The sequence below is a fragment of the Monodelphis domestica genome, chromosome 3, assembly GCF_027887165.1.
Source record: "Monodelphis domestica isolate mMonDom1 chromosome 3, mMonDom1.pri, whole genome shotgun sequence".
Taxonomy (NCBI): domain Eukaryota; kingdom Metazoa; phylum Chordata; class Mammalia; order Didelphimorphia; family Didelphidae; genus Monodelphis; species Monodelphis domestica.
Genome location: NC_077229.1, coordinates 417186091 through 417200346, shown reverse-complemented (window position 1 = coordinate 417200346; position 14256 = coordinate 417186091). Strand labels below are relative to the sequence as shown.

The 14256-nt window shown below is 39.9% G+C and overlaps 1 protein-coding gene and 1 long non-coding RNA gene across 3 annotated transcripts in view; one reads left to right on the top strand and one right to left on the bottom strand.

The window, feature by feature from the left end:
• Positions 1–14256, top strand: part of LOC130458486 (uncharacterized) — a 147231-nt gene that overhangs the window by 75279 nt on the left and 57696 nt on the right. The gene's annotated exons all lie outside the window — the stretch shown is intronic.
• SLC14A2 (solute carrier family 14 member 2) overlaps positions 1–14256 on the bottom strand; it is a 72130-nt gene that overhangs the window by 11595 nt on the left and 46279 nt on the right. For both annotated transcript variants that reach the window (XM_056824377.1, XM_056824376.1), the window contains 5 exons: positions 10946–11028; positions 9101–9263; positions 7613–7802; positions 4741–4869; positions 2678–2870 (listed from right to left, as the gene is read on the bottom strand). In XM_056824377.1, coding sequence (XP_056680355.1) covers positions 2678–2870; positions 4741–4869; positions 7613–7802; positions 9101–9263; positions 10946–11028 — 758 coding nt within the window. The remainder of the gene's footprint in view (positions 1–2677; positions 2871–4740; positions 4870–7612; positions 7803–9100; positions 9264–10945; positions 11029–14256) is intronic.

Below are 14256 nucleotides of genomic sequence, written 5' to 3'. Positions count from 1 at the left end.
GAGGGTTGGTCAGGATTTGAACCCAGACCTTCTTGATTCCAAGTCCAGAATTCTATTCACTATACTATGCAATCATTGGATTTCTACTTAGCTTCCACTTTATTTTTTACTACCATAAAACTGCTATAAATAAAAAGCTGCTATAAATATTTTAGCTCAATCATTTTCAGTTCTAAAACATCTCCCCTTCTCTTGTTTTTAAAACTTTCTTTCCCTCTGGCACATAGAAATTCCCTCAGTCCAGAATTTGCTGTGGGTTCCTTGCTACTTATTGGGCAGTTAGGTGTTATAGCAGATTTGAGCCAGGTTAGGGTTAGGAAGATCTGAGTTCAATTCCAGCCTTAAATGCCCACTAGTGGTATTATCCTGTGTGTTACTTAACTTCTGTTTGCTTTTGTTTCCTCATCTGTAAAACGGGAATGATAATAGACCTGCCTCTTGGGGTTGTTGTGAGGATCAAGTGATATAATATTTGTAAAGTGCTTAGTACAGTGTCTGGTAAATGTTGTTCAGTTGTTTTTCAGTCACATCTGACTCTTTGTGAACCCATTTGGGGCTTTCTTGGCAAAGATACTGGAGTGGTTTGCCATTTCCTTCTCTAGCTCATTTGACAGATGAAGAAACTGAGGCCAATAGGATTGAGTGACATTCCCAGGGTTGCACAGCTAGAAAGTATCTGAGCCTAGATTTGAACTTGTCTTCCTGACTCCAAGTCATGTGCTCCCATGATACTACCTCGCTGTTCCATATAAATATTAGTTTTTAACTAATGTTGCATGGTGTCCAACCTGGCTTGGATTCCAAGACCCTCTCCCTACCCTCAACTTGGCTACTTAATGATTATCCAACCTTCTAATTCCTTGCTCCCCAACTTAAACTCTATTCTAGGCAATCTGGTCTCCTCATTGCTGCTCTTATGCCAAATGCAAACTCTTAACTCTGATTCTGTAATTTTGTTTATTTCTTTTCCATCACAAGATATCTTCCCATGCCTATGCAATCCATCCAATCTCCAGCTGTAGTCTGGATGCTTCCATGAAGCCATCCTTGACATCTCTAACCCAATTTCATGGAAACAAATGTGCCCCATTTATTTGTTTATTCATCTAGTATCTATCTTACCATTGAATTACTTTCGTCATTTTCTGTGTAACTTTTCTTGTTTCAGACCCCATTGTAAGACCATTAGGTAGAGATCACCTCTGATATTTCTTTCTCACTCATCATTAGTAGCAATGCTTCTGGAGTTGGAGGATCTGTGTGTGAATCACCTTTGCTTTTATTAGCTGTGTGACCTAGATAAAATGAAACTCCTCGAGGGCAGAGATTTTCATTTTTGTCTTTGTATTTCCACTGCCTGGAATATTATAAGTGCTTAAAAATACTAGGATTAATTTGTGGACCTTGGTCAAGTCCCCTCCCTTCTTTGGGCTCCAATTCCTCCAGATATAAAATGAAGGAGTTGGGTTAAATGATATCAAAGACCCTTTCTAGCTCTAAATCCAGTGATCGTTTTGGACAATCAGTTGAATAGTGAACTTCTTAAGTCATTCCTCTGCACAAAAACCTTCTTTGGTTCACTATTACATAAACTCCTAAACCTAGTATTGAAAGCCCTCCACAATCTAGTTCCAATATACTTTTCCAGATATTTCTTATTCTTTTCCTTCACAAGTGCTAAGCTCCAGTTCTTCTCTGAACTCGACATTTCATCCCCTATTTCTATGGATTTGCAGGGCTCTCCTCCCTGGCTGGAATACATTATCATCTCACCTTTACTTCTCAGAATCCCTCTCTTCCTTCTAGGATCAACTCTTGTGTTATTTCCCTCTTGAAGACTTATTTTGTTAATGCTGTCTGCCTTAGCTTGGGGCCTGCAGTCAGCAAGACTCATCTTCCAGAGTTCAAATCTGACCTCTGACACTTACTAGTTTTGTGACCTCAGTTTCCTCATCTGTCAAATGAATGGAAAAAGGAAATGGAAAACCACTCCAGTATCTTTGCCACCAAAACCCTAAATGGGATCCCAATGAGTTGGACAGGACTGAAACAATTGAACAATAAGCAACAAAAGTACCTGTCATATCCCCCAAGTAGACTCCTTGAAGGCTGTTGCTTTTGTCCCTTATATACCCCCAGCACCGAGTATAGGGTGTTTATATAGCATGTATACCTCCTGGGGGTATTTAATCAATTCTTGAATTAACTTGTTGAAATTTTACCTTTTAAGAAAACAGTATACACTTGACTACAGCCATGTAAGGAGAACTACAAAAAACCAAATTGTAATTCTAAGGACCAAGTTTTGGCCCCAGAGAAAAGTTGAGAAAATTCAGTGCAAAGGTGGGCTATTTTGGGCGTGGAATGCTGCATATACTGTTTGCCAGACATGAGTGACATGCTGATTAGTTTTGCTCCATTTCCTTTGAAAATCTTACAAGAGATGACCCTTTGGGTAGGAGGGAAGAGAGAAACGTGTTCAGAATGAAAAGTAGTATAAGAACAAATTATGTCAATAAAAACAAGACGAATTAAAAACAAAAACCCAAAGTAAAACTATTTCCTGTGGACAATACAAACACAAAGCTGTGGAAGTACCTGGGACCTGTGGAAAGTAAATACCATTTCCAAAATGAATTTAAAGCAAAGCTTCTCTTCTGTCTTCAGTGACACTTACCAAAGGTACTTGGACCTCAGACCAGGTGATGTTGGGCACTGAGGTGATGGGCTGCACCAGTGTCGTGGGGAAGAAGAGGTTGTAATGGCCCGTGGCTGCCATGTATAGTGACACAGCAATGTTGAATGGGAGAGTGAAGACAGGGAGGTCCCATTTGCTGAAGATAGAGCCCAGGGCACTGGAAAGAATTGGGCTAGAAATGCAAAGAGGAGGAGGAGATCTTTTAGGAAGTCACTTTAGGGGTACTTAGGCAGGACAGTGGATAGAGCGCTGGGCTTGGAGTCAGGAAGATTTGGGGTTCAAATCTGATCTCAGACACTACCTGTGTGACCCTGGTCAAGTCACTTAATCCCAATTGCCTAGCCCTTGACACTCTTCTCTTTTAGAATTGAAACTAAGACAGAAGGTAAAGTTTAAAAAAGTCATTTTAGTTAATGTTTCTGTCTTTTAGGTATATATACATGTGTGTGTGTGTGTGTGTGTGTGTGTGTGTGTGTTTTAAAGGGCACAGGATCTTATTCTTAAGGACTCTGGAAAATGACCCAGCAGAGAGTTGGGAATCCCAGTTCCAGGAATATACTTTTAGTGATTTATCACTTTGTCAATCCCTTAGAGATTTATCTGCTCCTCTTAGCAACCAGTGAGCCACAGGAACCCAATAACTCTTTGTGTCAGGCTTGACCTGAAATGATTCTACTGTCAAGTTTTTTGCCATCTTGCCTTTGGTCTCTAAAGTGACCCTGTACCAGCCAATCGTGGGCATTGTGGAATCTTTTTGCACTCCTCCTAGGAATCTCCTGGCTGGAAGAGCTCTGGGAATTGTCAAGGATATCTTTGATCAGGGGATGGACTAGCGCAGCTTCAGGTAGTTACCTTTTGGCTTGAGAGCAGGAGTTTTTAACTTTTTTGTGACATGGACCCCTATAGCAGTATGGAAAGACTATGGACAACCCAGAATCTTATTTTTAAATGCATAAGATAAGATATATAAGATTACAAAGGAAACATACTTATCAAAATACTAAAAACAACAAAAAGACAAGTTCAGGGTCTCTAGTTTAAGGTTCCCTTCTCTATAGTACTGGATTTGGGAACACCAGCAAAGGGGCAGGGGCTATGCACTTTGGGCACATGGCTCCTCTCAGCTATCAATAATTCCCTGGGCATGCTTCATAGACTTCCAACCTAGGGTGAGTTACAGCAATGAATGGCAGCACTGTGATTACCAGTGACAGCCTCTGAGTTGCTCTATAATGTAGAGCACATGGGCATCAGGGTAGACACACAATAGAAAAAGGGTTTTGACTCCCCTTCAGTATTTCAAGCATTGAGATGTCACAGATACAGGCCCTCCCTCCCATCAGCACAAACTGTAATGCCCCCTCTACCCCCCTTTCTGCTTCCTTTTGTGCTGTCTTTCCTCTTTGGAGGGTAAGCCCCTTGAGAGCAAGGATTCAGAGCCATTGTTCTTTCATAAGATGATAGGTCTGTATTTGGAATGGGCATCAGAAACTATCTGGTCCATCTTTAAACAGTTTAGGGAACTAAAATCCCCAAAGAGTTAGCAAGTTGACCACAGTCACATAGGCAGTATGCATCAGAGGAAGGATTCGAATCCATGTTCTCAGACTCCAAAGATTATACAGTCTATATCCCTGAGTGAGGAGGCAGAACTAAAGGGGCCATGTATTCTCCAGTCTGTACTGAAGAGATTGCCTCACCCCTTGGATGAAGATTCAGAAGGGCCTGGCTTTCTCTAGAGAGGGATTCAGGGAGTTAGGAAGAAGATAAGAGCTGTGTTGGGTGCTAGGGAGGGATGGGAGCTCAGCACCAGGAGGCAGGACAGCTCCAAGGTGGAGCTTGGGGATTACTTCCCTCCTAGCTCTGAATCCCTCTCTAGAGAAGGAATCACCAGATTTCTCTGAATCCTTGCCCAAGGTAGGAGGCAACCCCTTCAGTACAGACTGTTTGGAGAGTTTGGGACCCCTTAAGCAGAGAAAAGAGGCCAGGGGAGTAGGGAGGGGCCCTCAATTCATACCCACAGCCTTATTAATGGGACTTACCAGGTCATGGACATAACAATGACAGGGAGCAAAAGCCACCAGTAATAATCTCCTTTCTCTGAGAACACAGCCATCAGCAAGCCCACCAGTACCCCATTGTAGCCATGAAGTCCTGCTGCGATAGATGACCTGGGGATAGAGGAGGAAGACAGGCTTTAAGTGAGAGGGTGGAGAAGGGACATATGGCCTCCATCGCCCATTGAGAGAGGCCCAAGTGTCTCTTCTCCCCCTGATCCCCTAGCCTATTCCAGGCTCTGACATTCTGCAATTAGAAATTCAGGCTTTTTGGAGTGAAAAGTGTCCCAGAGTCTTCAAGAAAACATGAGTGTCCCTGGACTAAATTATGACTCTATTATAAGTCTCATACTTGAAGGATTACTGACAATATAATAAAGGAAATGTAAGATGTGAAGTTAAAGGACCTGGGCTGTTTGGGTCTCAGTTTCCTCAATTATAAAATAAGGTGGTTTTGACTAGTTTGCCTCTAAGACCTCTAATGCTTTATCCTAATCAATCATCTCTTGATTCGGATTCAGAGGTCTTGGATTTGAATCCCAACACTGTCACTTTCTACCTGTATGACTTCAGGAAAACCACTTAACCTCTGTGGGCCTCATTTTGTAAAATGAGGATGTTGATCACTATCTCTAAGGTTCCTTCTAGCTCTTAATCTTGCTTGTTTAGAATTCCAAATAATAATAAAATAGTTGCGAGCATTTATATAGCATTTTAAAAGTACTTTTTCTAAGTTATTTCATTGGCACCTCAAAATGACCCTGGGAGGTAGGTGCTATTATTATTTCCATTATACAGATGAGGAAACTGAGGTCCCTTCTGGACTTATGTAGAAGAAAGCAAGTCTTTGAAGGAATGAGACTTGGGGAAGGAAAGGTGTAGAGAACCAAATGGCACCTAGTGAGAGTAAGTTGGAAAGAGACCTCTGAGGCTGAAGGATGACTAGAGAGTTAGTCTGAAAGTCAAGAAGACCTGACATTCATTCCTGCCTCTGATACATACTAGCTATGTAATCTTGGGTAAACCATTTAACCTCTTGGAACTCAACTTTCTTAGACAATCAGTTATAGAATAATTGATCATTTGGGTTGGTAGAAAGAATTTCCTCATCTGAGAGTTCCCTATAATTAAAGAAAATGATGGGTCCAGGATTTTTTCATTTCTTTTATCTAAAAGATATTTCAGTTATACTAGACTGCCAGCTTTGACCTTTCCACTTCTGGAAATACATGCAAGCTTAATCCTTTCCCTCAATGACTAGAATTCTCTCTCCCTCTTTCATCATCCTCTCTTATTAAAAGCACCCTCCAAAGCCCGACTCCGGTGCTATTTCTTTTATGATTCCTTCAATGTTTCTGGAGATCTGTGTAAATATTTCTTGTCCTTTTGTCCACATATTACCTTGAAATCTATTGATGTGGACATACTATATCCTTTTCTCCCTATTAGACAATAAACTCCTTGAAGGCAGGGATTGAATTATTATTTTGTTTCTTAGTCTCTCTTGTATCTATTACCTTGCCCTGCACTTAATAAATGTTTGTGAATTAAAATGAAAAAGATTGGGAAAAGACTGTACAAGAATCTATGTATAGATAATAGGTGCATGCTTCATCATGTGAAATTCTTATTTTGTATGGAGAGTTTGTGGAGGGGATAGGACCTATGATTCCATTTGTGTCATGAACACCCCAGTAAGAAAACGCCTCTTCCTAACGCACACCAGCTCAAGCTCTGCAGTTTATAGTCTGAGAATTGATTGGAGTCACTAAAGGTTAGATCCCTTATTCAGAGTCACACCTTTTTATATGAGAAGTGGGACGTAAGTCCAAGATTTCCTGATTTTAAGGCTGGTTTTTTAGCTATTTTGTAAACACTGCCTTTATCATATGTATATATATATATGTATATGTATATATATATTACATATACACATCTACACACATATCTACATAAATATATCTAGTCCTAGAAAATTTGTGCATAATTATAAAAAACCTTGAAGTCCTATTTTTCCTTTTTAATTCTGGATTTAAATGTCCCCCAAAATCAGTTCCTCACAACAGCAAACTACCAAAAAGATGATTTTCTATGAAACCACAAATCTCCACTTTATTTGTCTTACTTTAAAAAAGTAATAATGACTTTTATTCTTTAAAACAAGAGATAAAGGGGGGCACTGTAGTTGGTGCTTTTATAACATCAATCATCATTCCCTAATTTATCTCTTTTATGAATGAAGTATTTGTAGAAAAGGTTTTCTTGAAATTGGTCCAGCTTAGCCTTCAAATGAAGCCTGCTGGATATGAGGTGAAACACAAAAGCGGTTTTAATTTGGTTTTCTCTTATTTTTAGTGATTTGAAGCAATATTTCATATAGTTAATAGTTCGCATTTTTTTTTGAGAAGTGTTTATTTGTATCCTTAGATCCCTTTTCCACTGAGGAATGGTTCTTAGACTTAAATAGTCCTCATATATTTAGAAAATCATCAGTCTCTCTGAGAAACTTTTAACAATGTCATTACAGTTTTTTTCTTTTTGATGAAATCTCATTGGAAGATAGCTCTTAGGAGACAAAATTAGGACCATCATTGTAAGGACAGAAGGAATGATGGGAGAAGATTCAGGTTGGAAGTTCTCAGTTTGTAAAAAGGGGTTAATAATATTTGTCCTGTCTGCCTCCTTGGGTGGTTGTTGGTAATTCCCCTGAAAACTTGAATTACTGTTGAAATAGGCTGTTAGCTGGTCCAGCCGGAAGCTGAAGCCTCCATGCAAGAGCACCCCTCTCCATTGTGGAGAGCTCCCTAAGTCTGCCCCCTGGGGCTGCTGGGCTATGGAGCTCCCATCCAGGGCTTACCTGTCCTGACTCAGAAGAAGGGCTGTCAGAGTAGAGATGATGGTTCCCAAACAGCCTGAGATAGCCCACCAGGGGTTCTGGACGAAGAGGCCAAGGATGATGATGAGACCGCTGAGAGGGTTGTTGACAAACATCACTTGGGACGTGCCCCTTAAGATCCAATCCAGGAACTGGAATACTGGAGACTTGTCTGAAAGAGGAAGTCGTTCTGCCTTAGGAACCCTCCCAGGAATGCCAAACTAATGCATGCAAAGGCATTGCACTAACTTTGTGTCCCCCATACTGTGTTAGGCACATTGGGGGGAGGAGGGACACACGAGAGGGGGAGACATTATTGTTTCCCTTATGTCTAAAGCTGGGTTTGCTCTTAGCAAGCTAAATCATTGCTTAGTCCTATAGGGGTCAGGGGTTCTTAACCATTTTTTTTTGTAAGATGGAATTGTTTGGCAGACTGGTGAAGGCTATGAACTCCTCAGAATGTTTTTAAAAACATAAAAACATACACAGGATTATAAAGGAAACCAATTATGATGAACCACATCTATCAAAAGTTAAAAAAAATTCTTCAGCTTTTCCCCCACAAGCTAATAAATATATACACCAGGTCTGAACCTCTGAGTTAAGTGAATATTTTGGTGCAGGTTAAAGAACCTTGGACTTGGATTTAGAAGACCTGGGCTCCCAATCGTAGGCCACTCATTTCCGTTATAAGGTCATAGCTCTAGAGCTGGAAGGGTCTCATAGATGATCTAGTTTAACACCCTCATTTTACAGAGAAGGAGACTGAGGTCTGGAAAGGAGGGGTACCTAGACCAAAGTCACAGAGGGAGCAGAACTTGAAGCCAGATCTCCAGAGCCACTATCTGTGTGACCTCAGACAAACTTTATAACCTCCCTGGACCTTAGTATCCTCAGTTATAAAATGAACTGGTTGGACCAGATAAACTCTACGGCTCCTTCTAGCTCTTTTTCTTATTGTTGTTGCTGATTGTGTCTGACACTTTGTGACACCGTTTGGAGTATTTTTTTGGCAATGATACCAGAGTAGTTTGCCATTTCCTTCACCAGCTCATTTGACAAATGAGGAAACTGAGGCAAACAGGATAAAGTGACTTGCCCAGGGCAACACAGCTAGTAAGTATCTGAGGTCAGATTTGAACTCAGTAAGATGAGTCCTCCTGACTTCAGGCCTGGGACTCTACTATGTCACTTAGCCCCCACCCTCATCTCACAATATAGAAATATATAAATTTGTGAAGGGAAATAGACTAATAATTCCTTTCTAGAAGGCTTTGGAGTTGTTTCATAGACAAAGTCACAAAGCCCCTCCTGGAATATCCTGACTCCTGGCTCAGGGCAGTTGTTTGAGTAAATACTTTAGAAACTTCACTTCAATAAGACATGATATTGCTTTGCTTTTTCCTGGGGTATCAATAGGAGATGGACTCTTCTGGGTTGGGACAAGGACTGTTCTTGTTGATTCTTTACCTTTAAGCCCCTCTCCACATTCCTTCATTTCGCCTGTGATATAACTAAAGGCTTTGCTGAGTCTTTTCCCACCATTAGCCAAGGAACTTTGGATCCGAGAGGTCTTGGTCACACTTGTCTCCACCTTAATTTCAGTGCCGTCCTCCATGTTGTCACTGAGATCCTGCTTGGGGGGAATGAAAGACAGCAGGTTTTCATATCCCATAACTCTTCCATCAAAGCAGAGTACAGTGGAAAACTCACTGGACAAAAGAGCAAGAGAAGTGGGTTCTGGTCCTGGTTTTCATCCTAATTATGTGTAGATGATTTTTCTGTGCCTCAGTTTACTCATGGGTCAAATGGGGATAATCTTTGCCTCAGACACTACTAGCTATGTGATTTTAGTCAAGTCACTTAATTCTGTTTGTTTCAGGTTTCTTATCTGCCAAATGACTTAGAGAAAGAAATGGTAAACGACTTTATTAACTTTGCCAAGGAAAACCAAATGGGGTCATGAAGAGTTGTATGTCACTATAATGACTAAACATGTCTGTCTGTCTATCTATCTATCTATATTTCTTTCTATCTATCTATTTACCTTTCTTCCTTCCTTCCTTCCTTCCTTCCTTCCTTCCTTCCTTCCTTCCTTCCTTCCTTCCTTCCTTCCTTCCTTCCTTCCTTCCTTCCTTCCTTCCTTCCTTCCTTCCTTTCTTTCTTTCTTTCTTTCTCTCTCTCTCTCTCTCTTTCTTTCTCTCTCTCTCTTTCTTTCTTTCTATCCTATCTTTCTGTCTATTTCATCTCTCTATCTCTATCTATATGTCTGTCTGTCTGTCTGTCTGTCCTGTCTAATTTATGAAGTTAGTATTTCTAGATTGCTCTGGCATCTTTGTTATAAATAAGTCATGTTGCTACAAATAGGATAGCTATTTCTGAGGCAGAGTGGTAGAGTAGAAGTTTGAATTTTAAATTAAGAACTGGGATTATAGGTTCACAAAGATTTGTTGCTAGAAGAGATCTTTAAAAACAGCTTGTCTATCTCTTGCTCCCCTTCTAAGTTATTTATTTATTTTTAAGCCCTTACCTTCTGTCTTAGAATCAATACTGGGTATTGGTTCCAAGGCAGAAAAGTGGTAAGGGACAGATTGGCTTGTAGGTAAGTGACTTGCCCAGGGTCATATAGTCAGGACATGTCTGAGACTAGTTTTAAACACAGGATCTCCCATCCTCAAGCCATAGCTCTCTGTCTATTGAGTCACCTATCTGCCCAGTCCCCAACCCAGTTATTTTACAGATTGAGTAACTCAATCCCACTGAAGTCCAGTGACTTTCCCAGGGTTACACAGCTAGGCAATGGTAGAATTGGAATTTGAACCCAGAGCCCCAGTACACTGTCAACTCTGTCACCATGTTGCTAACCTTGGAGCACTGATTCTGAGGTTCACTTAGCTTTGTGACTATGGATAAGTTACTAAGTATTTCAGCCTTAGTTTCTTTAGGTGTAAAATAGAATTATACTGCACCAACCTCTCAGAGTGATTGGGAGGAAAGCACTTTGGGAGGCTTAGAGAACTCAATAAATGCGAGCTCTTACTATCTGACTTGCTGTTGACCCGCATCTGGGTAACTATTACCTCGAGGCTCTTTTTGATTTATATCAGGCTCAGCTGAAAAATTCAAACCACTTGAGTTGAAAATTTCAGTTTGTTCATGAACAGAGTGGTGATTTGTATATTTCGGAGCTAGGCTCTACCAACTCTTGTCACTCTTGTTCTTAGATGGTAACTTTATTGACTTTATTTCGTGATGGGAGTTACTTCTCTCTTGGCTTTGTGTCTCATGCTTTAGGAGGTGCTTTTCAATACTCACAAGAAATTCGTGTGTTGGCTTTCGGTAGGGATAGGGAAATGGATCCCTGCTTTGTCTTTCTTGGTGTTCAGCTCTTCCAAGTACTGGAAAAGGAAAAGAAAGAGAACGTTGATAGGTCAGGGCACTTTGTCACTAACATCTCCACAGAATATCTTCTGGGCAAGCTGTAAGAACCGTAAGGAGTGTGGCTTGGTAGAAAGTGAATGGGGGAATCCCAAGACCTCAGTTAGAATCCCAGCTCTTACTTTCTTATATTCCCTGGGTCTCAGATTCCTCATCTAGAAGAAGAGGATGTTTGCCTAAATGGTTTTATAGGTGTCTTCCAACTCTAAAACTCATTTCTACTTTTCTGCTGGGTGTCTTAAGCAAGTCACAATTGCTCTGATCCTTAGTTTCCTAATTAGGGGATTAGACTAAATGATCTTTGAAGCTTTCTAGTTCTAAATCCTCTGATCCTACTCAGGCTCATTTAATTATTTTGTTGAAGCACAGAAAGTAAAATGTTGCAGCTAAAAGTTGATCTTGGAGATCATCTAGTCCACTCCTCACTCTTTCTAATTTTACTGATGTGGAAATTGAGACCCAGAGATGTAAGGTAGAAGAGCTTGGGCTAGAGCCCACCTTTCTAACTGGAAGTACTTTCTATACTACCACATTGGGGTATTTTGCTCTCATTAAAGGGCCAACCAGTACAGGAGGTGGTTGAGAGTGGGACACCAAAACTTAAATTATTTGGAATCCAATTAACCAGAATACATAATTAATTTATTCAGTTGTCCCATCACTCCCATCCTCTTCCTTGGACAGATAAGTGGTGTATCCCTAGAAAAGGAGACATGAGACTTAGTTACAACAAAACCAATAGAGATGAAAGCCATGTTATTTCTTGGGCTCAGCACAGATCCATCATCATCTCCAACTATCTCTCGATTTCCATCTCCAGAGCTGAGCAGTGATCAATGATGCTCCCGAAGACCTCATCACCCTATAAGATTCTCAATCAGTAAAGACAGATTCACTGAGCAGGATTTAATCAAGTAGAGAAGGGAATTTTGAAAGATTTTCAATAACAAATGTTGAAACAAAAATGTCTTTCCGCTTAATTTGAAATAACTTAGAAAATAAATTGACTAGAACTCTCTCATCTTCCAATTGTTCTGCTTCATGAGGTCTTTATCAACTGTAGGATAAAGGACTTGGAATTAGTGATATAAGGATATGATATAGTTAGAAGAGGTCTTGAATTTCAAATCCAGCCTCTGACAATTACTACTAAAAGTCACCATTTAACTTCCTTGAGCCTCAGTTTCTTCATCTGTAAAATGAAAGGATCAGACTAGATGTCCTTTTAGCTTTAAATTTGTCATTTTGCTTACTTTCTGATTCTGTTAAATCTATGATCTGCTCTTGGAATAAGATAAGACAGATGGATAATAAAACCCTGAGGCCTTGACTCTAAGCATAATTATATTTATTGAATTTCTTAATGTGCTAATCAGTCATTAAACCCCATGTGGAACAATGAGTGATCTGTTGGGATTTCTAAAATGCCTATGATAACAAGCTAATAGGGAAGTTCTTAGCAGAACATATTCATCGATCTGCTTGTCATTAGTGAGTGTGTCAAGCCAGGAAGACGTCTGTTCCTGTCAGGGTCCCATAGGGAGGTTTTTTTTGGACAGGATTATTAGGCTGGTAGAGAAAAGAATGCTGTGCATGTAACTTGCCTAGATTTTAGCAAAGCATTTTGCAAAGTCTCATAATTATTCTCGTAGCAGACATAGAGAGGTGTGGGCCAGATGAACATAGAACTCAGTGAATTCAGAGACAGCTGAATGGCCGGTCCTAAAGACTAGCCTTTCATTAATGGTTTGTTTGCAACGTGGAAGGAGCTTTCAAGGTTTAGTGCTCCAGGTATTTGTGATAGGATCGGAGTTATTTAACATTTTTATTACTATCTTGAATAAAGGGAACAAATAAGTGTGCTTATCACATGTATAAATATTTTATAGGCAAGAATTCTAAATATTAAATTTAATAGGGATAAATGGCATTCTCATATGATAGTTAGGAGAAAAAAATCAACTTTGCAAACATAGAATAGAGGAGATGTGGCCTCACAAAATTTTGTCTAAAAAATAGAGGTAGGGGTTGATGGGATAATTTAGGCAACCTGAGGGCCACATGAGGCCAGCAATACACTCCCCTGATGCTCTTAAGCCAGCTTACGATGTATTTGGGAAATATTTAACAAAAACAAACAAGATACAGTGAAACAAAGATGATGTTACATTTTAGGACTAAGTATATAGGTAGCTCTTGGGGATCCCTATGCATAGGTTAGTGGCCCCATTTTTATTTAAATTCAACACCATGCAGATGCATATTCGACAAATTGAACATAATATATAGCAATAATAAAAAAGCAAATGGAATTGTGGGCTACATTAAGATTGGTTAAGTAAGGCAGAGGGAGGCGAGAGTCTTCCCTGGTCAAACCTAGAATATTGTTTAGGCATCATATTTAAGGAAGGGCGCTGTGGAGAGCACACAGACTGGGCAACTAGAATCATTAATGCTTTTAGGATCATGACATGGGAGAGTTGGTTGAAAGAGTGGGAGCATTTAGACCAGAGAAGAGAAAACCTAGTAAGAGACCCCCTAATTGTCTTCAGTTATTTGATGGTTTGTTCTTTAGAAGAATAAAATTATATTTGTTTTGTTTGTCTACTTTGAAGGAAAAATGATTTGAAGATGCATAGAAGTAAATTTATTGGGACAGCTAGGTGACTCAGTGGATTGAGAGTCAGGACTAGAGACAGGAGGTCCTGGATTCAAATTGGGCTTCAGATGCTTTCTAGCTATGTGACCCTGGCCAAGTCACTTAATCTCAATCACTTAGCCCTTACTGCTTTTCTGTCTTGGAACCAATACTTAGTATTGATTCTAGGAGAGAAGGGAAGGGTTTAAAAAAAAGTAAATTTACTTCAAGAGGAAAGAAAATCCTAGTAATGAGAATTGTTTTAAAGGGAATTGGTTGCTCTTAAAGGTCATTGATGCTGAATGAGACCTCAAAGGCTGTCTAGTCCAAACCTATAATTTATAGAGGAAACTGAGGTCCAGGGAAGTTAATATACTTATCTATGATTGCACAGCTGTTATGTTTCAGAGGCAGAATTAGAACACAGGTCTTGCTCTAAACAAAGTTAAAACAATTTATTTAGTTGAGTAGGTCTTGTGTTCCTGATTCTCTGGGTCCCTCTGCTGGTTCATTATGAGAATAGCAATGTGTCCCTTGGAATATTGGTATT